This window comes from Haematobia irritans, chromosome 2 (genome assembly GCF_050003625.1).
Source record: "Haematobia irritans isolate KBUSLIRL chromosome 2, ASM5000362v1, whole genome shotgun sequence".
Taxonomy (NCBI): Eukaryota; Metazoa; Arthropoda; class Insecta; order Diptera; family Muscidae; genus Haematobia; species Haematobia irritans.
In genome coordinates this window covers 110,810,985-110,835,678 of record NC_134398.1, presented here as the reverse complement: position 1 = coordinate 110,835,678, position 24,694 = coordinate 110,810,985, and the positions used below count along the sequence as shown (strand labels likewise).

The 24,694-nt window shown below is 35.7% G+C and overlaps 2 protein-coding genes across 2 annotated transcripts; both read right to left on the bottom strand.

Annotated features, from left to right (window-relative positions):
- Nucleotides 1-14,121: 14,121 nt before the first annotated feature.
- On the bottom strand, nucleotides 14,122-16,272 carry LOC142224988 (uncharacterized). The gene has a single exon (XM_075294765.1). It carries the CDS (start codon nucleotides 16,270-16,272, stop codon nucleotides 14,122-14,124), a length of 2,151 nt encoding a protein of 716 aa, XP_075150880.1.
- Nucleotides 16,273-18,117: 1,845 nt separating this feature from the next.
- Nucleotides 18,118-19,596, bottom strand: LOC142224987 (uncharacterized). Its single transcript, XM_075294764.1, has one exon. The coding sequence runs from the start codon at nucleotides 19,594-19,596 to the stop codon at nucleotides 18,118-18,120; it is 1,479 nt and encodes a 492-aa protein (XP_075150879.1).
- Between the last annotated feature and the right edge of the window lie 5,098 nt (nucleotides 19,597-24,694).

The window sequence follows — 24,694 nt, the reverse complement described above, 5'->3', positions numbered from 1 at the left end:
AAAATTCCGATTTTTTAGGAATTAAAAATATGAATTGTAACCTTAATAACTTTTGAACTAATTGTGATATCATTATAATTTTTATTGATTTTTGCAGGGAAATTTGTTTTAAGAAATATTGCTTAATATATCATTCCCAAAATTGGTATCAAAAATCCCCAAAGTGGGGACACTTTCATTTTTTTGTAATTTGCATATTTCTCAGCTGTTTAAAGGTAGGATGTTGAAACCTTTTACAGTTATTTAGTGGACATATAGGGCTTTTTAGAAAACAGATCGGCTTAGCAATTGGTGCTTTGCCGAATGAGAATTTTTGAAAACAAAATTTTTTCTTTTTGAAAAATTAACGATTTTGGGAGGAGAATAACTCATATACTACTTGACCAAAATGGCCGATAAAAGCTTAAAACTTATCCTTATATGGTCGCCTATAAGAAAAAAGTAAAAAAAGATTGGGAGAAATCTATAAAAAAAATGTTACGGCAGAAAGAATGTATGTGCGTTTTTCAAAAAAAAAGGGTCAAAATTCGATATTTTTAGAAATTCTAATTTGTGGACTTTACAACTTTTTATCTAATGCACATGTGTACACATTTTTTTCTAGGATTCGTAGAATTTTGTAGGGAATGCAGTTAAGAAGAAAAATTACGAATCCACTTAAAACACAACTTCTAGGTTCCAAATACTGACCCCACTTTGTCAAAATTTTGCAAAAAAAAAAAATAATTTTTTTTGTAGTGCTTTACAAGGGACCCAAAAATTGGCAAACTTAGAGGAAACACTTCAGCTTTCACACACAGAAAAAATTATGTTGCTATCTTTATCCGTTCAAAAGTTATAGAATTATTTCCAAAAAAAGTGATTTGGAACCACTGTGCATCGATCCATGAAACTATTTTGTCTCAACTCAGAAAAACCTTAAGGCCGGTATGCACCTCTAGCGAAATTTTCGGTAGCAAAAATTTATTTAAGTCTACAACAAAAAAAAACAGGGCTGTGTACACAAATTTTAAACCAGCTAATCGCTTTTAAAAATTGTTAATATATGTTCCAAATATTCCTCAAATAAATTGTTTATTATTTACAGACCTTTTAAAACTTTTACGCACACAATGATTGTAATAAATTAAATTTTTGCTGCCAAAATATGCTATTGACTACCCTGTTATTTTCATTTGAGGTGCGTACCAGCTTACGAAATTGAACGCTACCGAAAATTTCGTTAGCATAAATAGCAATGCATTTCTTATGGGAATGAAATTTTTCGCTAGAGGTGCATACCGGCCTTTAATTAGAAAAGTTCTATCCTACACATACTTTTAACTTCAGTTTAGTTAATCCACTTTATGGTATTACTTTAACTTCGTTAAAAACTTGTGTAAAAATCGTAGTCTACAATAGGGGTATATGCATGACACACTCACGTTAAAATACAAACACAAAAAAAAAACACACACACTCACGAAGAAACTCATGTTCACGATTAAAGTCGTGCTCACCCATTTCAATCACATAGCGTACAATTTGTGGGTCCCTAGTGGGTCTACGAGCTGACCTGTAGGCGTTGAAAGTTGGTCACCTCGGGGGTATGACATTTTGTTTATTTATTTTGTTTGCAAAATATTGGCAAAGTGGGGTCAGTATTTGGAACCTAGAAGTTGTGTTTTTAAGTGGATTCGTAATTTTTCTTCTTAACTGCATTCCCTACGAATCCTAGAAGAAAAAAATGTGTACCCAAGTGCTTTAGATAAAAAGTTGTAAAGTCCACAAATTAGAATTTCAAAAAAATATCGAATTTTGACCATTTTTTTTTAAAGCACATACATTCTTTCTGTCGTAACATTTTTTCATAGATTTCTCCCAATCTTTTTTTACTTTTTTCTTATAGGCGATATATGGATACGTTTTAAGCTTTTATCGGCCATTTTGGTCAAGTAGTATATGAGTTATTCTCCTCCCAAAATCGGCAATTTTTCAAAAAGAAAAAATTTTGTTTTCAAAAATTCTCATTCGGCAAAGCACCGATTGCTAAGCCAATGTATTTTCTAAAAAGCCCTATGGGTCCACTAAATAAGAGTAAAATAACGTTTTTTCAATATATGTCCCCACTTTGGGGATTTTGGGGATTTTTGATACCAATTTTGGGAATGGTATATTCAGCAATATTTCTTAAAACAAATTTCCCTGCAAAAATCAATAAAAATCATAATGATATCACAATTAGTTCAAAAGTTATTAAGATTACAATTCATATTTTTAATTCCTAAAAAATCGGAATTTTTGAAAAAAATGGTTGGTGTCAAGTAGTATACGATTTATTCTCCTCCCATAATCGTCAATTTTTCAAAAAGAAAAAATTTTGTTTTCAAAAATTCTCATTCAGCAAAGCACCGATTGCTAAGCCGATCTGTTTTCTAAAAAGCCCTATGTGTCCACTAAATAACTGTAAAAGATTTCAACATCCTACCAGTAAACAGCTGAAAAATATGCCAATTACAAAAAATAACGTTTTTTCAATATATGTCCCCAGTTTGGGGATTTTTGATACCAATTTTGGGAATGGTATATTCAGCAATATTTCTTAAAACAAATTTCCCTGCAAAAATCAATAAAAATCATATTGATATCAAAATTAGTTCAAAAGTTATTAAGGTTAGGTTAGGTTAGCTGGCAGCCCGATGTATCAGGCTCACTTAGACTATTCAGTCCATTGTGATACCACATTGGTGTACTTCTCTCTTATCACTGAGTGCTGCCCGATTCCATGTTAAGCTCAATGACAAGGAACCTCCTTTTTATAGCCGAGTCCTAATGGCGTTCCACATTGCAGTGAAACCACTTAGAGCAGCTTTGAAACCCTCAGAAATGTCACCAGCATTACTGAGGTGGGATAATCCACCGCTGAAAAACTTTTTGGTGTTCGGTCGAAGCAGGAATCGAACCCACGACCTTGTGTATGCAAGGCGGGCATGCTCACCATTGCACCACGGTGGCTCCCATATCACAATTAGTTCAAAAGTTATTAAGTTTACAATTCATATTTTTAATTCCTAAAAAATCGGAATTTTTGAAAAAAATTGTTCCGTGCCCCAAAATCTTCAAAGTTTCAGCCCACCAGGGCTTAGAGGAAAACTTTTCAGCTTTCACACGCAGAAGGTACAGAATTATTTCCAAAAAAAAAACGATTTGGAACCACTGTACACCGATCCATGAAACTATCGTCCGGATTTTGTCTCAACTCAGAAAAACCTTAATTAGAAAAGTTCCTATCCTACACATACTTTTAACTTCAGTTTAGTTTATCCACTTTATAGCCGCAATTTAGCAGAAATAAGTATACAAAACTCCCAATAATTAAGTACTTTTAACCGAGTTGAAGTTTATGGTATTACTACAACTCCGTTAAAAACTTGTATAAAAATCGTAGTCCACAATAGGGGTGTATGCAAGACACGAAATTTTCGTGAAACACGTGAAAATTTCTTCAAACTCATGCTCACGATTAAATTCACGTTCTCGATAAAAATTCACTCTCACGGTAAAATACAAACACACAAAAAACCACATTTTAAAATATTTATTATTATTATTTGTTTATATCAATACATACTTTTGTAATGAAATGAAAATGACGTAAAATAGGAAAATACATAATACATACAATATACCTAGGTGAAAAAGTACGTACATATATTTATAATATCTGTAAATTCAAGTACAAAATACATTTTTTTTAATAAAAACAAACATATAACAAATAATAGAAATATAAAAAAATAATAAAATACAAAATATAAAGACATGTATTTTTATTTACCAAGTCAGCAGAAAATTTGGACCATGAAGCAAGCAACTCAGCGGAATTCAACATTTCGAGGTCTTGTTGCCTAAAATAATAATTTTGTCTCTACTTACACATACGTCGGCCCAATCCATTGACGCTCCTTTAAAACTGAAAAATGTAACAAGCATGGACTATATATAGAAATACATGTTTCAAAATAATAAACTTTAATATTACTTACCTTTGAAATATTGTATGCATTTCCATTTTTAAATATTTATTAACTTATCTTCCTTCTCACTTTCTTGTGAGGAGACAATAAATAGTTTGTTGTCAATTATGGTCAAAGCACACAATAATACTAAAAGAATTTGTCAAACAAAATGCAAGCGGAGCCAAAAAACACAAGCTCGAAATCAAACACACACATTTACACTCACAATGCTTCATACATACATGCGAACAATAAACCAAAAACCTTTACATATTCTGTATTCTGATTTGATATGACTCATAAAGGAATATCAAGTTAAAGATTTCTTATTTATGCCGTAGTCGGCTTAATATAGCAGACGAAATGCAAGCCAAACAACAACACTAACACTAAAGGCCAAACATTAAATTGAAAATTCTCTGTATGGAAGAAACAAACAAAAAATATTTTCTTATTTTAACTCAAAACAAGCTTAAATCAAACTTTAAGTACTTGAATTGCACAAATAAGCGCACTTTGTACTTAATATGAGTATAAGTTAGTATTTGGGTACTTAAAATTTTAAGTGCGGATTCAGGCTAGAAATAAGAATTTGAAACTTGATTTTAGAAGTATACTTTTCTTTGGGTGTAATTGAATTTGAAAAATAAATTTAATTTGATTTTTAAAATAAACGGTTTCACCGACTTACACGCGTTTTCCCTTGACCAAATTTTGACCGTATCACCTTTAAATGGTCTCTAATGAAATTTGGTACATTGTGTTAGTATATGGTCTTTAACAACCATGCAAAAATTGGTCCACATCGGTCCATAATTATACATAGCCCCCATATAAACCGATCCCCAGATTTGGCTTGCGGAGCCTTTAAGAGAAGAAAATTTCATCCGATCCGGCTGAAATTTGGTACATTGTGTTAGTATATGGTATCTAACAACTATGCAAAAATTGGTCTACATCGGTCAATAATTATATATAGCCCCCATATAAAACGGTCCCCCGATTTGGCTTGCGGAGCCCCTAAGAGAAGCAAATTTCATCCAATCCGGCTGAAATTTGGTACATGGTGTTAGTATATGGTCTCGAACAACCACGCAAAAATTGGTCCACATCGGTCCATAATTATATATAGCCCCCATATAAACCGATCCTCCGATTTGGCTTTCGGAGCCTCTAAGAGAAGCAAATTTCATCCGATCCGGCTGAAATTTCGTATATTGTGTTAGTATATGGTCTTTAACAACCATGCAAAAATTGGTCCATATCGGTCCATAATTATATATAGCCCCCATATAAACCGATCCCCAGATTTGGCTTGCGGAGCCTTTTGGAAGACCAAAATTCATCTGATTCAGTTGGTATTTGGTACGTGGTGTTAATATATGGCCTCAAACACCCATGCAAACATTGGTCGAAATCGGTCCATAATTATGTATAGCCCCCATATAAACCGATCCCCAGATTTGACCTCCGGAGCCCCTTGGAAGAGCAAAATTCATCGGATTCGATTGAAATTTGGTACGTGATGTTAGTATATGGTATCCAACAACCATGCATGAATTGGTTCATATCAGTCCATAATTATATATAGCCCCCATATAAACGGATCCCCAGATTTGATCTCCGGTGCCTTGTGGAGAAGCAAAGTTCATCCGATCTGGTTGAAATTTGGTACGTGGTGGTAGTATATGATATTTAACAAACATGCCAAAAGTGGTCCATATCAGTCCATAACTCACAATCTAGAAAACGATTTAAGATTCCAAAACCCAAGTAATTCGATTGTGTATAACAGCCTTTCGTAGAAGTTTCTACGCAATCCATGGTGGAGAGTACATAAGATTCGGCCTGGCCGAATTTACGGCCGTTTATACTTGTTTATTTTAATTATTTTATTCACAAAATGTTCACAAGTAACATACACTAGGTTTTAATTTAAATAGTCTCTGTCTATTTTACAAATCTGTTTATATTTTAATGTTGTATTTTTTTTAAGCTTTATAGCTTTGCGTCTTTCTTCTACGATTTCTCTCTCAACAATGGCTGAAAGTTTCTTCTATGCGTGTAGGTAGCGTTCATATCCTAATTCCTTTTTGTAATAGTCTATGATTCCTAGCTTCGAACACAAAAATAAAATTCTGCTATATATTTCTAGACAACTATTTTTACAAAATATTTCAATTTTAATTTTTGTTTTTGGCAGAAAATGGGATTTAAGTACGTAGATAGTGTAAAGAACGAGTGCTTCGATTTTAGTCAAGTTAAATATTTTGTATCGGTATTGGTGGTGGTATTAAACAAAAAAAAAATCTCAATAAAAAAAATCTGCTAGAATTTTAAAACAAGTTTTTACTTTTGGAGTATATTTTTGTTAAAACCCCTTATTTATAACATCGAAGGGATTTTGGATGAACGTGTTTTTGTCATGTGTTGAATTTTATGCTCATTTCGTTATTTTTGACTGTTTTTAAATAATTTGAAAATTTTGAATAAGCAAACAAAATGTTACAAGTCCTCAAAGTGCCACCAAGATGACCAAAAAGGGGAAAATGTGAACATTTCACCTGTTTTACAAACTAATGAAAAATATTATTAAATTTTAGTTTTGAATTGAAAACTAACAACTAATACAAAACAAAATCAAAGACACAATCGAAATTCAGAGGTACAATGTTTGGTTACAAGTCCTCAAGTACCATCAAGATGGCCAAACAAGAAAAATGATTATAATGATATAGATAATTTCGTACAACAAAACGAAATAAAAATAAAATTATGGTATTTGGAGCTATGCGAAGAGATGATGCATAGTGGGATTGAAGACGATTCAATTTGTAAGAGGTCAATTCCTAGACGTTTGTTTTTCAATGGTTCAATTGATGAAGTTCCTGCACGCACAGAAAAACCATGGTTGGAAATGGTTGCCGCATCCATTTAATGCTTATCTAGAGCATGTAATTGCCGCGAAAACCATGTATTTTGTCTTTGTAAAAATAGTTTTCGAGCGGAGAAAAATGTATGGTGGCAATAAGCATTTGAATGGTTCTCAAATACCGCAAACATGTTCTACCATTTAAATGATAGAATTTGAGACCATTAAATGGTCGGGAAAATCATGTAACTGACCATTCAATTTTTTTTACTTTTTTACAGGGAAAAAAGTATTTTTATAGGTTAAGTATAGATATGTCTAGAACCATTACATGGCCATAAAGACCATTTACATTTTTTTCGTGACCATTTAATTTTTTAACTTTTTTTCAGCGAAAAGAATTTTATAAAAACATTGAGCAGGTACACGATTTTCATTTTGCGCGTCAGTCATGTGTTGATTGTTTCTTGGAATGGACGAAGAATACGGATTTACTGTGTTTTGTGTTAATTTAGTTATTCATAAGTGGCACGTGGTTTTATGTGAACACAAAAAAGGAAAGTGTAATTGAAAAATATACCTGTGTTTTGTTCTGAATTTTGCTATATGGATCATTTATTTTTATTTGCAGTTACATGATGTCTGCGTTTGTACATTTGATGGGCACACGATGTAAATATGGAATTATTACTTATTGTTGAAATTGAAATAAAATAGTGTGTGTAAAAATATGTGATGTTTGCTTGCACGACATTATAAATACAAACAAACAATGAATTAGTTTATAAATAAATAAAAACAAATAAATTAAGTTAATTTTGTGTTTTCTTTTCTCAAGTGGCGTCCTTTTTTCGACGATGAAAAAAGTTTTTTCATAAAGATCAAAACATTTTAGGTTGTGACCACGTTCTTTTAACTAGAAGAAAAACATTTTGAATGAATACCATAACATTTTAAATCGTGACCATTGTCTTTCCATTCAAACAAAATTCTTTTTATCAATATAATAACATTTTAGATGAGGACAATTATATTTTTCTTAGAACCATGTTCACTGATCCAACATGGTTGCAGGTTAAAATGTTACATGGTCGCCGCAAAAATAGCTCCTATCATATTATTTTGCTCTTCGAATATGATTGTGACAATCATGTTTCTTCTCTGCGTGTGGTAAAGTGGTAAATTAAAGGATTATAAACTTTCTTTTATTTAATGAAATTTGTCATTAATATTGTGTAAATTGCGTGTACAAAAATTTAGGTTGCATAATCTTTCCTATTAGATCAATATTTTTCAGTGTAAATATTATGCATAACATATAATTGGATATAGCCAGATATAATTCTACACGGATGAAAAAGACTGTTTTTCATATGTTTGGCTATAAACATTATATGTTTGGAATACAAATTTTTAAACACAATATTTTTGAGTGCAAGCATATAATGTTCATAAACAATGGAAACAATGGACTGAATAGTCTAAGTGAGCCTGAATCTTAATCGGGCTGCCACTTTAACTAACCTTTATGTTCATAAACTAGCATAACATGTTTGGGACATATATGTTAATATGTTAGAACATATTATGTTTGGGACATAAAATGTTTGTAAATATAATATGCTTGGATGCAAACATATATTAATTTAGAAATAGCCTATAAACATATATGTGTTTAGTAGCTTGGAGCGCTATTTAACAGGGAGCGATATTGAATTAAGTTGGTGGTTGTTGCTTGTTATTACAAAATTAACATTTTATTTTTCCTTGGGCAATTGATCAGCTACTTCTTTGATCCTTACAAACTGTGTGGTCCGCTGTTCGAATCCCCGTCCGGCAAAAGGTAAAATTAAAATAAAAAAATCATACAATTGAATAATTTCTTCTACAATGTTTGTATTACAGAAAAAGGTGCTAAGAACTAAAAAATCTCGTGGAAGTGAGAAAGATGTGGGGGAATATACAATTGGGCAGAAACAAAATTTTGAGCATTCAGGTCGAAAACCTATGTTGTTAGCACCTATATTACCTGTTTATTTTCATAATTCATTATGATTGTAAATATATAAATAAATAAATAAAATTTTGAGCACAATATTGTTTGGGAGAATTTTTTTTAAGCATATAATATTTTTGGGTGCAAAATGCTTCCAAACATATTCACATAATAACATATTGTTTTTTGGAAGACAACATTATTGAATTTGGATGCAAAAATACAAAATGTTTGTAACTTAGACTACCCAAACATATATTGTTTAGACCAATATGCTTTCAAACATATTATATATTGGAAGAGATCAAACATATAAATGTTTGGGCAATACCCAAAAATGTATATGCTTGAAGCAAAATATGTTTGGGAGTATATGTTACAGAAGCGATTTTTTGTGAGCGTGTATAGATATTTAGATATCTCAGACGTTATGTTAGATCTCGGACATTATTGAGATTAGATCCGAAATTAATTCCCGAGTGATTAGGAATAAGAAGTAATTAGGCAAAAGTTTAAGAACTGGAATTAATTATTTGTGGCCTTAAAAAAGATATGCTTAGGGTGAAACATAATATGTTTGCACAGAGTAAACATTTTTATGTTTGAACACATACTGAAAATATATATGCTTGAAGTGGAATATGTTTGGGAGTATATGTTGATGATGATGATGGTGATTTTTAATTAATCATTCTCAGATATGTATTATAGATCGTTGGAACGTTCTTGCAGCGGTCCGATCGGAACCAAACTTCGCATTTTGCTTAGTTTTGACCGGAAACAAGGCTCTATCAAGTTTCCTGCGACGCGTTGCATGGTGCGATTTTCTGAACATCTATAGGAAATGCGATTTCTTTAACCCTCTAATGCCCCAATTTTTTTGCCAGCTGATTAAATTTTCAATGTTACCGACACGAAAGCAAGAAAACTAAACAAGAAAAATTTGTACGGTAAAATTCAGTATATGCTGCAAAGCCTCTTGAACAGTTTTAACTAAGTTTTCTTTTTATTTTACCCATTTTTGTTGTCTTAAGGTGTGTTTTACTAAAAGCTTCCTTATTAAATGAAGACCGCCTAAAGGCGGGCTTGGGCATTAGAGGGTTAAATGTTTGACTGCTTATCCGACACATATTGATTTTGTAAATGCTGCATAGCGATTCCGAGAAATATTAGACCGAATATCAACATTGGTATGAACTTTCGTTAGGATATGTATAGTGGCTGCCTGTTTTGAACTTACTAACTTGGAACAGATTGGTAGAGTTCTATACTGCGTTATAAAGGTTGAGATGTTGTCTTTCTTGCAAGCATAAATTTGTCTGCTTATAAGTGCTAATGAAGGTACCCTATTTTAATTATGGTGTTACAAGAAACGCAGAAATTATTAAATATTGGATAGAAAACAACTCCCAGTGCTGTAATAATAATGCAAAAAAAGAGAGAAGTCTACCATGATAACTTGAAGAAAAAAGTAAAATAATTGTGCAGGGAAATAGAATGAAGTAGCATTATTTTGTTTAGTTGAAACATCTGGACAAAACAATGGTAACGAATGAGAAATTTGGATTAATCTGCAATATCTACCATATCATTAATAATAGGTATATAAAATAAAATGTCGTCCTGGGCGTCTTACTGCAACTGATTTTCGACACAGGTTCCCTTACAAAATTTGCTAAATCATAAAGTTAATATTTAAATATAGACTTACATATAGCAGAGTGTCAAGGTAGTGACACGTACAGAAGTAATATTTAGATCACTTCAAACATGTTTCAAGAACAAAATGTTATTTTTTTCTACAAACACATACAGGGTTGGAAAAATCTGGACAGTTTTTAACGAATATATTCCGATTTCTGCATAGTGTTGCAGAAATAATGGTATTCAAAACTTGTAGCTAAAATGAGAGTGTAAGAGATTGAATTTAACTAAAATTGCTGAAATCATATACACTCTAATGGCGTTTTCTTTTCTTGTAAAAAATGCGCACTTTTTTGCATTTTGCCCGGAAAATGTACTTTTTAGGTTCTTTTCTAAAAAAAACAAGCAAAAGTGTGAAAAGGCTTCGAATTCTGTTGTGAAAATAGTGCCACGCATAGAGGCAAATTACGGGCATTTTCAGCACTGCCAACAAACGAGAGTGCTGCGATTGCCCTGTTTCCTTCTTTGAATTCTTTTCTGCCCACTGAAATGATAGCATTTTTTTAGGTTGTTGGTAACATTTTAAAAATGCGCATTCTGTACAGACAAAATGACGGCAAGGCACTTTTTTCAGAAAAGAAAACACCATAATATAGTTATCAAGATGGAGTAACATTGTGCATCAGTTCTAATCTAGATTTTCAGTTTCTAATGTCACTACATATTGATATATTTAATTTGGTGTATGATAAAAGTGGTTGAGATACATCCCCCAATAGAAAGTGGGCGCGGCAGTGGGCAGATCGGTCCAAAATTGTTATCATACTTTATTCTCATCCCCTGTGGAAGAGCTCTACGCGCTTCCTTTGGGTTGAAATACGCCTTTAATTTGAAAGTGGGCGGATCTGTCCAAAATTTTGATTATACTGTGAAGACGTTGTCTTACCTTTGTGTGTGTTACTCTGTTCATGTCGCAGTAGGTTTCAATAAAAACTGTTTCGATGAGAATTTTGTTTCCAACAAAAAAAAAAAAAATAAATAAATAAAATAAAATAAAGAAAATTGAATTTGAAACAGTACGGACGGAAAAATATATATCAAACCGAAAGATTATTGGCACGGGAAGCTAAAACTATAAGTGGAAAACTTTTATCTTTATAAGAAAAATTTTAATTCCGCCAGAGGATAATCTTACTGCCTTGCGACATATAGACGGCCTCAAGCCTTTGGGCGTTTACAACACATGGGCCGCATCGTGTGTATTAATGGGATGTCTCTTCGTGCATCAGATCTATCCATAACGAGATAAACTTGAATATTGTGATCTTTTATTTTGGATCGACCACATAATATGCCTTATGGATCAACATCATAACATAATATGCCTCGCAGAAACCCAAGCCTTAAGAAATCAAGCCAAGTTCATTCTATCCCCATTTGTATTCTAGTCAAGATCTCAAAATTTGGGAATCAAATATAATTTAATGGAACTTTATCTGGATAATCATACTAATTATAATAATTATATCTATAAGTACACGTCATTATATAATCTCTCAAAATAGCATCACTTCTACTCTCAACGAATCTCAATCTACGGGGCCGCAGAACAGAGGATTTCGGTGAGTTTTTATATTTTTCATTCCTCTTTATAATGCATTTTCTCTATCATACTTAAAATATTAACTATTTACCCAATATCGTTTGTTACTAGATTATCATTATTTTATTATAATTTCTACATAATTATCGTTAGAATTACCATAAACATTAATTTCTTTAATTATATTACGTTAAATCTCTTGTTATGGTATGTTAATATAAATTATTCAAAGATTATGTTGTAAAGAACCATTGACTAATTTTAACGAAAGGTAATGAGGCTCCAATAAAACCATAATTGGTTTTGAATGCGTAGCACCGAATATAAACACAAGGATTTAGTTTTCTTTTCAATAATCTTTCAATAAAACGTAATTTTATTGAATTTCTTGGGAGACAATATTTACCTTTTTTACAAAAACGTTCTTACAAGGACGTAATCCAATAACGAATAAAAACAAAAGCTTAGACGCCGAAAGACGGTAATGGCGCGACTCGTTAGAAAAATGTAACGAATTGTGCTGAAAGCACAGAGCTGCATCCAGAGCTTATGGTACATTTTCTAACGAGGGGGAAATTGTCATTTTACAATATTTTAAGTCCCCATCTAATGAATAAATTTTGATCATACGAATTTGAACTTAAACATTCAGCTATGTTGTAATTGAAATTCATGAATTCATAGAATATTACATATGTACAATAATATCAAAATAAATATAAAATGCGATGTCAGTTTCATTTTCAAATTGAGCAATTCTTTCATTCTATTCCATATTTTCATCTTTTCAAACTTCATAAACTTAACTAAGTGCTCGTAGAGCCGTTGACCCGGAGGGTCTGCAGTGTCTGGGTTTTTGGCCAGGATGACCTACGACACTTATGGTTGACATTGACCTAACACTACCCAGCCGAACATCGTTAGCTGCGCCAATGGGAACCCAGGACTCGAAAATATCTGTGTTTTCATAACCCGTACGTAGACATCGGGCCCTAAGGCCAACCCCACCCCGGAAGGACGGTAAAACATTGGGTCGGCCAGCTGGAGTGTTCCCGTATCAAATCTGGAGCCGATGACGTCGGGGTAACAACACGGGTCAGGTCCGTAACCCGGGCAGAAAAAACCAATTTATTTTCTGCATTGTGTCGGGAGACAGCAATAAGCGGACAAAATGTGTCTTGCGACGTCATCGCTGAGACAAGCCGTAGGCTGAGGGCTAGACTGCTGCAAATCATACTGTACCTCGCACACGGGTCGACAGCTCGGACTGGAATTCGTCGATCAAACAAGACAAGCAAGAGGACAACAGTGGGACCAAGCGTGACGGTTGGTGGTAGAACCAACATCGGTCCAGATATGGGAGTTGCATTTGATATGCAGTACGCGGACGAATTAACGGACGAACTTGACTTAGACTTTCTCTTCGACAAGGTGGACGATGGAGCGGAAGGACGTTGTTGCTGGTCAAATGAATGCAGCAGCGTATGGTGGCGACCTTTCGCGACTATTGCAGGTCGATCGCATGTGTGACCTGCCCAAACAGTTTGAACATACCCGATGCAACACTACGGTGCGCAATCGTTGCTCTAAACGCATGTTCAAAAATTTGCGACACGACTACACAACACACAGACATTCGAGTGCACTCTTTTATTCACACCTGAATCCTTTTAGGCAGTCCCCGTAGGGGATGACGATGATTTGGCTATGTAGGTTGCGGATACGTCAGCAGGAGCCGTATCAGCCCCCGACGGAGGGACAACTGTTTGCGTCGGTACTACCTCTTGTGAAGAGGCGACGACTGGGGTCATCCCGACGTCAGGGACCTGCTCGATAGCTGGTAACGGCTCGCGAAGAACCGGTGCAACATCACTTTCTATAATCTCTCTTTCCTCATCGGACATCGGGACGTCATCTTCGTAATCAGGGAGAGTCTTAACAATTTCCGTCATATTTTCCATTGTACTGCGAAAAGAAAGATGACGCTTACTATACGAACTATCGAAAACTATTCGGTCAGTATGACCAATTTTACCACCGGTCGTCTTACAACACCGTTTGCCGTTCTCACGTCAGCAACTCTAACGCGACCGTCAGATCCCGGGTGGACCTCATCCACACGACCTAACTTCCACGATGTAGGAGGCAATTGCTCATCACGAATTACTACCAAGTCCCCTACTTCGATATCACGCTGCGGAAATTTCCATTTATATCTTTTCTGTAAGCCTTTCAAATATTCCTCTTTCCACCGTAAGCAGAACTGTTGCGACAGCGCCTTCATTTTCCTAAATCGATGCACCAAATGAAGTGGGGATCCCTCCTCTAACTGTTCAGGAGGCGCCAGGATCGGAGATCCTACCAAAAAATGAGCAGGCGTAAGTGCCACCAAATCCTGAGAACTTTCACTCATCGGGCACAACGGCCTAGAATTCAAACAAGCCTCAATTCTCGAAAGAACATTCGAAAACTCTTCAAATGTATATTTGAATCCTGATGCATGCTTCCTAAAATGCGTCTTGAAGCTTTTGACAGCAGCTTCCCAGAGGCCACCCATATGTGGCGCTCCGGCAGGAATAAACTGCCATGAAAGCTGCTGAAACTGGTATGCGGAACACACCTTATCCCGGCCCTCCTTAAGAACACATCTCAATTCCTCTTCCATTTCGCGTGAAGCGCCTACAAAATTCGTACCATTATCCGAAAAAATAGTCTTGGGACAACCACGCCGAGATATAAATCTGTGAAAGGCAGCCAGAAACGTTTTCGTAGACAAGTCTGATATGGCTTCCAAGTGTATGGCCTTCGTCGAAAAGCATACAAAAACGCAAACATAACCCTTTGTTATCTTACATGCGCGCTCTATAAATGACTTAATATCGAAAGGCCCAGCAAAATCAACGCCAGTCGTAGTAAACGGTCTGGTAAGTACAGTTCTCTCCGGTGGGAGAGCCGCCATGATCTGCGTACAAGACTTTTTCCTATCCAACAGACACCGTTTACAATGGTTGATAGTCGACCTAATCAAAGATGTTAGACGAGGAATCCAATACTCAATCCGAATAAGACGTAGAACCAACTGGTTCCCTCCGTGAATAGATATGTCGTGAACATATTTCACCAGTAACCTAGCGAATGTACTATTATACGGCACTATAATTGGATGTCGCTCACTATACGAAAGGGTAGGACACCTACTCAAACGACCATTCAACCTCATAACCCCCTCCCCATCAAGGAATGGATTCAATGACAAAAATGAACTCCTGGAACCTAACGGTTTCTTTTCCATCAAACAATAGTACTCATCTGGATAGTGAGGCCTTTGAGAAAGAATAGCTAGACGTAATCTCACTGTCTTTAATTCGGTTGCCGTCAACTTCGTGTCGTGATACACATTTCGACTAGCATGTGAATAATGGGTCCTGTGATAAAACCTAAATATATATGCGATGACTCGTAGAGCCCTATCTAACGAAGAAAACCTCTCTAAAATGTCCTCATAGTTCGTAAAAAACGATGCGTGAGTCCTGACCGCCCGTACCTCAACGTCAGTCTCAAGAGGGGTCAACTCACTAATATCCCACTGAGAACTATCTGAGCAGAGCCACTCTGGTCCATGCCACCAAAGCGTCGAAACCGCCAACTCTGCAGGCGACACTCCGCGACTTCCCAAGTCGGCCGGATTGTCCTCAGAGCGAACATGGTACCAATTCTGTCCCCCAGTATTCTCGTGAATCCTACATATGCGATTCGCCATGAAAGTAGACCACGTAGATGGCGTCTTTCGAAGCCATGAGCGGACGATCGAAGAATCCGTCCAACAATAAACACGCCGAAAGTCAATATCTAGCTCCCTGGCTATAGACTTGTAAAGTTCCGAGGCCAAAACTGCTCCACAAAGCTCTAAACGTGGCAAAGATATAGATTTGATGGGGGCTACCTTAGTCTTACAAGATAGCAAATGGGTGAAGATATGTCCCTGCGGCGTAACCACACGAACATAAACTACCCCCGCGTATGCTTTTTCCGAGGCGTCGGAAAAAACATGTAATTCTACTGCACAGTCTGTGGAGTAATTGACCCATCGAGGAATACGTACGTGTTTCACATCCTGATAGGTCTCGACAAACTTTGTAACGGAAGAGACTCGTCCCATCCTATCTTATCCAACCAAACATGTTGCATAATTATCTTCGCCACTATAATAACTGGCCCCAGCCAGCCAACAGGGTCAAATAGCCTAGCTATAGCCGATAAAACCTCTCTCTTCGTAAACCGAGATTTCCGCTCAATCGGTTTCATATCAAAATAAAACAAGTCTAACTGCGCATTTCATCTAATGCCCAACGGTTTCGAACTACTAGCTTCAACAAATGCCAGTAATTTGGCGTCAACCAAATGGTCAGCCGGAAGCGATTCCAAAATGGCTAGCTCATTAGAAGTCCACTTCCTCAGCTCGAACTTTGCCGATGATAATACCCTAATCAATTGATCCCTAGATTCAACAGCAGTATCCACGTCATGGTACCCTGTCAAAACATCATCCACGTACATGCACCTTCGTAGAATATGTGCCGCGTGGGGATAATCATCTTCGGAGTCATCGGCCAATTGCAATAATGTCCGTATGGCTAAATAGGGAGCACAATTCACTCCAAATGTCACGGTCTGCAGCTCATAGTCCTGTACATCTTTCTGTGGGGAGTCCCTAAAGACAATTCGCTGCAGAGAAGTATGGGCCGAATTTACCCTAATTTGGCGGTACATCTGTGTGATGTCGCAATTAAAAACATAAAGGGTGATTTGTTAAGAGCTTGATAACTTTTTTTTTTTTAAAAAAACGCATAAAATTTGCAAAATCTCATCGGTTCTTTATTTGAAACGTTAGATTGGTCCATGACATTTACTTTTTGAAGATAATTTCATTTAAATGTTGACCGCGGCTGCGTCTTAGGTGGTCCATTCGGAAAGTCCAATTTTGGGCAACTTTTTCGAGCATTTCGGCCGGAATAGCCCGAATTTCTTCGGAAATGTTGTCTTCCAAAGCTGGAATAGTTGCTGGCTTATTTCTGTAGACTTTAGACTTGACGTAGCCCCACAAAAAATAGTCTAAAGGCGTCAAATCGCATGATCTTGGTGGCCAACTTACCGGTCCATTTCTTGAGATGAATTGTTCTCCGAAGTTTTCCCTCAAAATGGCCATAGAATCGCGAGCTGTGTGGCATGTAGCGCCATCTTGTTGAAACCACATGTCAACCAAGTTCAGTTCTTCCATTTTTGGCAACAAAAAGTTTGTTAGCATCGAACGATAGCGATCGCCATTCACCGTAACGTTGCGTCCAACAGCATCTTTGAAAAAATACGGTCCAATGATTCCACCAGCGTACAAACCACACCAAACAGTGCATTTTTCGGGATGCATGGGCAGTTCTTGAACGGCTTCTGGTTGCTCTTCACTCCAAATGCGGCAATTTTGCTTATTTACGTAGCCATTCAACCAGAAATGAGCCTCATCGCTGAACAAAATTTGTCGATAAAAAAGCGGATTTTCTGCCACTGATTTTGGTAATAAAATTCAATGATTTGCAAGCGTTGCTCGTTAGTAAGTCTATTCATGATGAAATGTCAAAGCATACTGAGCATCTTTCTCTTTGACACCATGTCTGAAATCCCACGTGATCTGTCAAATACTAATGCATGAAAATCCTAACCTCAAAAGAATCACCCTTTATTTGAAAAATCTCCACCTCAAAATCAAATAAACCAATTCCAATTGTAATGTGGGTCCCACATAAAGAATGTCGTTCAGACTTGTACCATTTGAGGTCTTATGCGAAGCATTAAAGACAACTCGAAGTTTGGACGTCAATTTTTCCGGATTGATAACTGGGTGGAGAGGCAAGTAACACACTATTTGGTCAGAAGGAGAAGTCGACGACACTGGTCTCATATGTTGCAAGTCCAAATATTCTTTAATCACCCCATCATACATTAATTTTGTTTAAGGCTTTCGTAAAAGCGAAGCCTCACCACGAATAAACTGTTTTAAACAACTTGTCCGCGAATGTCCAAGCAAGACCTGTCCCTTTAATTCGGGTTTTATCGGAAGCGTCACTAGGTATCTTCCATCGGAATCCCTATATGTGGTATCCTTGTAATTTTCTTCACAAAATTTATCTGCGGGAGAACAAATTGCCCGTCTTGGTAAGTCCTCTAATTCCCAAAACCGAAGAAGAGTCTTGTCAAGACCATCTTCTTCCATAAATTCAACAGTCGTTGAAAAAACCGTCACAATAGAAGTGGGAATTGAGCCAGTAATGAGCCAACCGAATACTGTCTGTTGAGCAATCAACGAACCTAATATACCGGACCGAACCCCCTGTAATATAATTCTGGGATACACGTCAGCCCCCAACAATAAATCAACCGGACGACTATCGAACAGATTAGGATCAGCTGAACGTAAATTAGGCAAACGCGACATATAATTCCGACTCACTTGGAAAGACGGTAAATTCCCAGAAATCTTAGGCAGGACCAACGCAGTCGCCTCTACCACGAACGACTCATCTATCGGTGACCCTATACTCAGAGGGCAAATACCGCGAGAAGTTATCGAAACCGATTGATTCACGCCCGATATTGAAGACATCGCACTCGTTGTCGAAAACTTTTGCATATTTTCGGTAATAAAAGAGGCTTCTGATGCCGGGTCAATAAGAGTCCGAGCTGGGTACGTCATACCCTGATGAACGATGTTCACCATATCCGTCCCTAATAGTACCGAACTGTTCTGGGAAACATGAAATACTTGCCTGGCCGAAGTACCAGACACAATTCCAGACGAAGTGGAAGGCTGCGGGCCAATCAAACCACAAGAATCCGTAGGACGAGCGGCCGAAACTGTCGAAGTCGTAATCGTCACATTCGTAGAATGTGAAGAATCGCGATGAAGCAAAGTATGATGCCTTCCTTGACACTTCTCACAACTGCGGGATGTAGCACAGTTGTGAACGTCATGTCTACGCGATAGACAATTGAAACAACAGCGGTGCCGTTTCACAGCAGTCAATCGATCATTCACAGAAAGATTCCTAAATTTCCGACAAACACGAAGATGATGGCTTTGTCGTGGACAAAGAACACACATCTTATCTACGGAATCTCTTGAAGAATGAGAAGTGTATTGCAAATTACGCGACCTAGATGGCGAAGATTTCGGAGATGCATTCGTAAAATGCGTTCGTAGTTTCCTGCCATCAGTTTTCCTTGAAGCATCGATACCCTTCAAATCGCGGAGACACGTGAGTGTCTGAATCATTTCCGTAAGGAAACGATCCATGTCCACCCAAGAAGACAACGCAGACTTATCACTTATATCCTGTTCCCACAAAGTAACACTAATCTTCGGTAGACGTTGTACACACAAAAATATCAAAATCGGATCCCAATCGTTCGTAGAAACGTTATTCACAGCCATCGCCGAAATACTCGCGTTTATACCACGCTGCAAGTTTTTCAATCCTGAACTTCTCTCAGTGTCTAAGACCGGAAGGTCGAAAAGTAGCTTCAACTGATTGCTGACTAAAATCCTCAAATTGTGAGAGTGAGAGGAAATCTTACAATTTCACGGGCGTCGCCACTAGTCTTTTTGAGCAAATGACACAAGCGCTCAATATCACTCAAACGGGAATTCCTGACATAAACTGCAGTGAACAAATCCCTAAATGTTGGCCAAGACTGAAAGTCTCCATCGAAAACCTCAATATCGCATGGTGGTAACGCCAAACTATGGACCGCACCCTGCTCAACACCTGACAAAAGGGAATTCCTCGAAATATTGCCATCACCATTCTCAGAACGAGCTGAAATATTCGCCACATCGGCCTGCGGAATAGGAGTTGAAGCCCTAGGAACGGTTGTCAGACCGTCTATTTTCCTTTCGATAGAGGAAACAATACGAATGTAGGCATCATAAGTTGCCTCATACTTGCCGTCAGCAGATTCTACCGTTCCCTTACCCGATTCTTCCTGAAGATCGTCTAAACACTCTTCATATCTCTCTTTCACTTTCGCCCATAGTGATTTCGCCTCTTCGACCTGAGCTCTTAGAGAATAATCATCCAAATTCTCCTCCTTCAAAGAGCTAACCCTTGTCCCAAACTTCACAACCGCATCAGCGGCTCTAATGAATCGAGCGAATGCAGTAACTGGCATATCGAAAATAATTCAAAGTCACAAAAATTCACAAAAACTCGTAAAGTAAGTGAAAACGCACTTATCGGCAGCGGAAACTGGCCGAAAAATCAATGAATTTGCACAAATTATCACACTGCATCGAAATTACCACAAAATTTCTTGAAGTGCAAACAATTGTTCGTAAAACAACCACTTCAATACTCAAAATCACAAATTCCAAACAATTTGAGAAATAATGGACTATTTTTCTCCCAGTGTAGAAACAATTAGCTTTCGCACAGTGTACCGAATCACAAGATATTTTTTCCCGTGTACCAAAAAAATGGGCAAATTATTTATGCAAGTCGAAAAATATCAAAATTCTACAAAAAACCTTCGAACTATTTCTTTCAGTGTATGAATGAATTTACGAAAATTACGCTCAGTGTATCGCCGACTGCTGCTAATCTATATCAAACTTCACACACGAAAACCAAAAGATCAAAAAAATTATAAAAAAATGTCCGTAAGACCAAATGTAGGGTGCATGGACTGTAAAATACACCTCTACACTTCTACGCCAAATAATCTGCCAAAAAAATCAAAAATCGTAAATAATTGAAAAATATATAAACAAAAATATATACGTAATATATATAATAAAAAATAAAAATTATACGATCGTACCGGACCGCCGGTGATCAAAACGATAATTTTTAACAATGCGCGTAACGCTAATGGGTCATACAAAACGAAAACCCAAAAAACTCAATTTCAAAAATTTGTATAATTTTCCTCAAAATAATTATGACTCGCGGCTCCGTGAGGGTTAACAAATAAAGCAAAGAAACACAGCTCAAAAAAATATGTATGTATAACGTGTGTGTATCACTGACCATACGTAGGTATGCACAATGCAAATTCAAACGTAGACTGCAGCGACCAAAGATTATAGATTTGAGGAAGATGGGAGATTGGCTTGCGTCATACCAAATGTTGCATTTACCAGATTAGTTTAATACATGTTTGTAATCTTTTACTGGTTTTAAGTTTTTATTTTTTAAATGAAAAATGTAATTTTCTTAATGAAACAATGTTAAATTTTAGGCAACAACAAAAAAAATTACATTTTCCCCTTTATGGAAATTTATTTCGTGCTCTTAATTTCTTTTTATTTGCATTTTAATGCTATGTCAATACTTGTCGTATACGCGTTTGGTTCGAGTATTAAACTAATGTGGTAAATGGTTTGATGTGCTCAGTAGCCAATCTCCCATCTTCCTCTTCCATAATCTTTGGTCGTATACGCGTTTGGTTCGAGTATTAAACTAATGTGGTAAATGGTTTGATGTGCTCAGTAGCCAATCTCCCATCTTCCTCTTCCATAATCTTTGATTAAACCAACGCTATTAAACCAACGTGTATGCAGTTCGAACGTATGTTGGATGTAACACCTGTGTGCGTACGTGTGTATAGCAAGTTGGACGGCAACTGTATAACACTTCACTATTGATGTCTATTGGCAAACCAATGCTTACCAAAGATTATGGAAGAGGAAGATGGGAGATTGGCTACTGAGCACATCAAACCATTTACCACATTAGTTTAATACTCGAACCAAACGCGTATACGACAAGTATTGACATAGCATTAAAATGCAAATAAAAAGAAATTAAGAGCACGAAATAAATTTCCATAAAAGGGAAAATGTAATTTTTTTTGTTGTTGCCTAAAATTTAACATTGTTTCATTAAGAAAATTACATTTTTCATTTAAAAAATAAAAACTCAAAACCAGTAAAAGATTACAAACATGTATTAAACTAATCTGGTAAATGCAACATTTGGTATGACGCAAGCCAATCTCCCATCTTCCTCAAATCTATAATCTTTGATGCTTACAACCAATGCAAAAAAAAAACAAAAACGTTTTTTCTATGCAGATCGAAGATCAAAAAAACAAAACAATGTATACGCAAACCAATGACAAAACACAGCGAAAATTAAATGCAATTTTGACGTTGAATATTTGGATGAAAACAAATCAAAATTACAAGCACTTTTCAACACTTTTATGGGAATGTAGCCAGGTATTAAAGACCAACGGATAATTAAATTTTTTTCTCGTAGAGAATTAATGTACAACCGATATAAAATACGAGTTGTAAAGCGACCGTAGGCGAGTATTTACTTTTGTTTTTATTTATATTTACACCGAAGGATATGCTCACTTTTTAATTATCACTGAAACTACATACCTTGGTTGTTGATAATATAAATATATTTATGTGCAATAAATTGAAAATGCCTCGTAGAGGATGGTGATCGTCGATCGTTTGTTGTTGTTGTTGATTGGCGTAGCCTTTGCCTTCGAGAAAGAAATAAAAAAACACCGAATTAATACTTTCCAACAATTATTCGGCTCGAATGGACCATTGAATGCGTGGCATAAAAGTAGAAAAGAATAAAAAGGCACTGGTTTAGAATTTGAACCAAAATGTATGGGCTTTATTTAATTAATTATTGTTCGTCAAACAATATTTACCTTCGTAGCAGCGAGAGAGTCCCAAAGTAAGAATGTCAAAAAGCTTGGATGCCGAAAGGCGGGGGTTGGTGACATTTGACGTTAGAAAATGTCCTTATTTTCGTACCGAAAGGCAGAGAAGGTGTAGACAAATCCTAACGGAGGGATTACACTTAAAAATGATTATATGATTTAACAAAAGCTAAGAAAACGGCATTTGAGCTTAAACAAAGTGTATTTTTAATAAAACGTTTTCTATTTATTAGATTTGGTTGATTTGTAAACGGTGATCATGTTCACTACATAAAAGAACAGTGATTTTGGAATCACTAACGCAGTGATCACTGTTCTTCATAAATAACCGTTTGTCTCATCTCTACACCTTAAGAATTAGCTTCGTTAAATTTATGAATAATTCTTCATTAACTATTCTTCGTGAATTCCACATTAAAACAACGAATTTTTCATTAATTTTCGTAAATTTTACGAAGAACTTTTTACGAATATACGAAACATCTACGAAATATTTTCTACATTAACGTTTCTTCGTAAAAAGTTCATACTTTTAACAAAACTTTCTTCAAATTTCATGGCTTTTGTGAAGAAGTTTTTAGAATTTACGAATATTTTAGAATTTGAACCAAAATGTATGGGCTTTATTTAATTAATTATTGTTCGTCAAACAATATTTACCTTCGTAGCAGCGAGAGAGTCCCAAAGTAAGAATGTCAAAAAGCTTGAATGCCGAAAGGCGGGGGTTGGTGACATTTGACGTTAGAAAATGTCCTTATTTTCGTACCGAAAGGCAGAGAAGGTGTAGACAAATCCTAACGGAGGGATTACACTTAAAAATGATTATATGATTTAACAAAAGCTAAGAAAACGGCATTTGAGCTTAAACAAAGTGTATTTTTAATAAAACGTTTTCTATTTATTAGATTTGGTTGATTTGTAAACGGTGATCATGTTCACTACATAAAAGAACAGTGATTTTGGAATTACTAACGCAGTGATCACTGTTCTTTATAAATAACCGTTTGTCTCATCTCTACACCTTAAGAATTAGCTTCGTTAATTTTATGAATAATTCTTCATTAACTATTCTTCGTGAATTCCACATTAAAACAACGAATTTTTCATTAATTTTCGTAAATTTTACGAAGAACTTTTTACGAATATGCGAAACATCTACGAAATATTTTCTACATTAACGTTTCTTCGTAAAAAGTTTTAACAAAACTTTCTTCAAATTTCATGGCTTTTGTGAAGAAGTTTTTAGAATTTACGAATATTTTACGAAACATTCTGCGCTAAAATTTCTTCATAAAAGGTACGAAACATTTTCTTTGAAAATTGGCTTTGATAAGGTGCTTGAGTGTATTCCTTTATTCAAATTTTTAATGCATGTCTATGCTACTTCTTATTTGGATGACAGCATGCTATGGATAAAAGCTACTATAACCAAATGCACTTTGGACTATAAATTTTTTTCTAAATGTCGAAAATTTTTCACAAAAAGTACGAAAGTTTTTCATAAAAAGTATGAAATTGTTTCATTAAAAGTACCTAACAATTTCATAAAAAGTATGAACATTTTTCGTAAAGTATGAAACATTTTCATAAAAAGTACGAAGTTTTTTCTTTCAAACTACGAAAAATTTGTAAGAACTTTTCTTCGGAAAAAGAACGAAACATTTCGTACTTTTAATGAAAAGTTTCTTTGTTTTCGTATTTTTAACGAAATTTTTCGCTCTTTTACGAAGAAAAGTCTTTCGGTGTAATACACAATTTTTTTTTTCTGACTCAATCACGATATTAATTGATCCAATTAATTAATCCAATTGAAATAAATATTTAGTTAAAAATTTTAAAAAATT

Bases quoted from the DNA above. Each gene is read 5' to 3' on its own strand.
- LOC142224988 (XM_075294765.1), bottom strand. From the start codon at position 16,272: ATGGGACGAGTCTCTTCCGTTACAAAGTTTGTCGAGACCTATCAGGAT.
- LOC142224987 (XM_075294764.1), bottom strand. From the start codon at position 19,596: ATGGCTGTGAATAACGTTTCTACGAACGATTGGGATCCGATTTTGATA.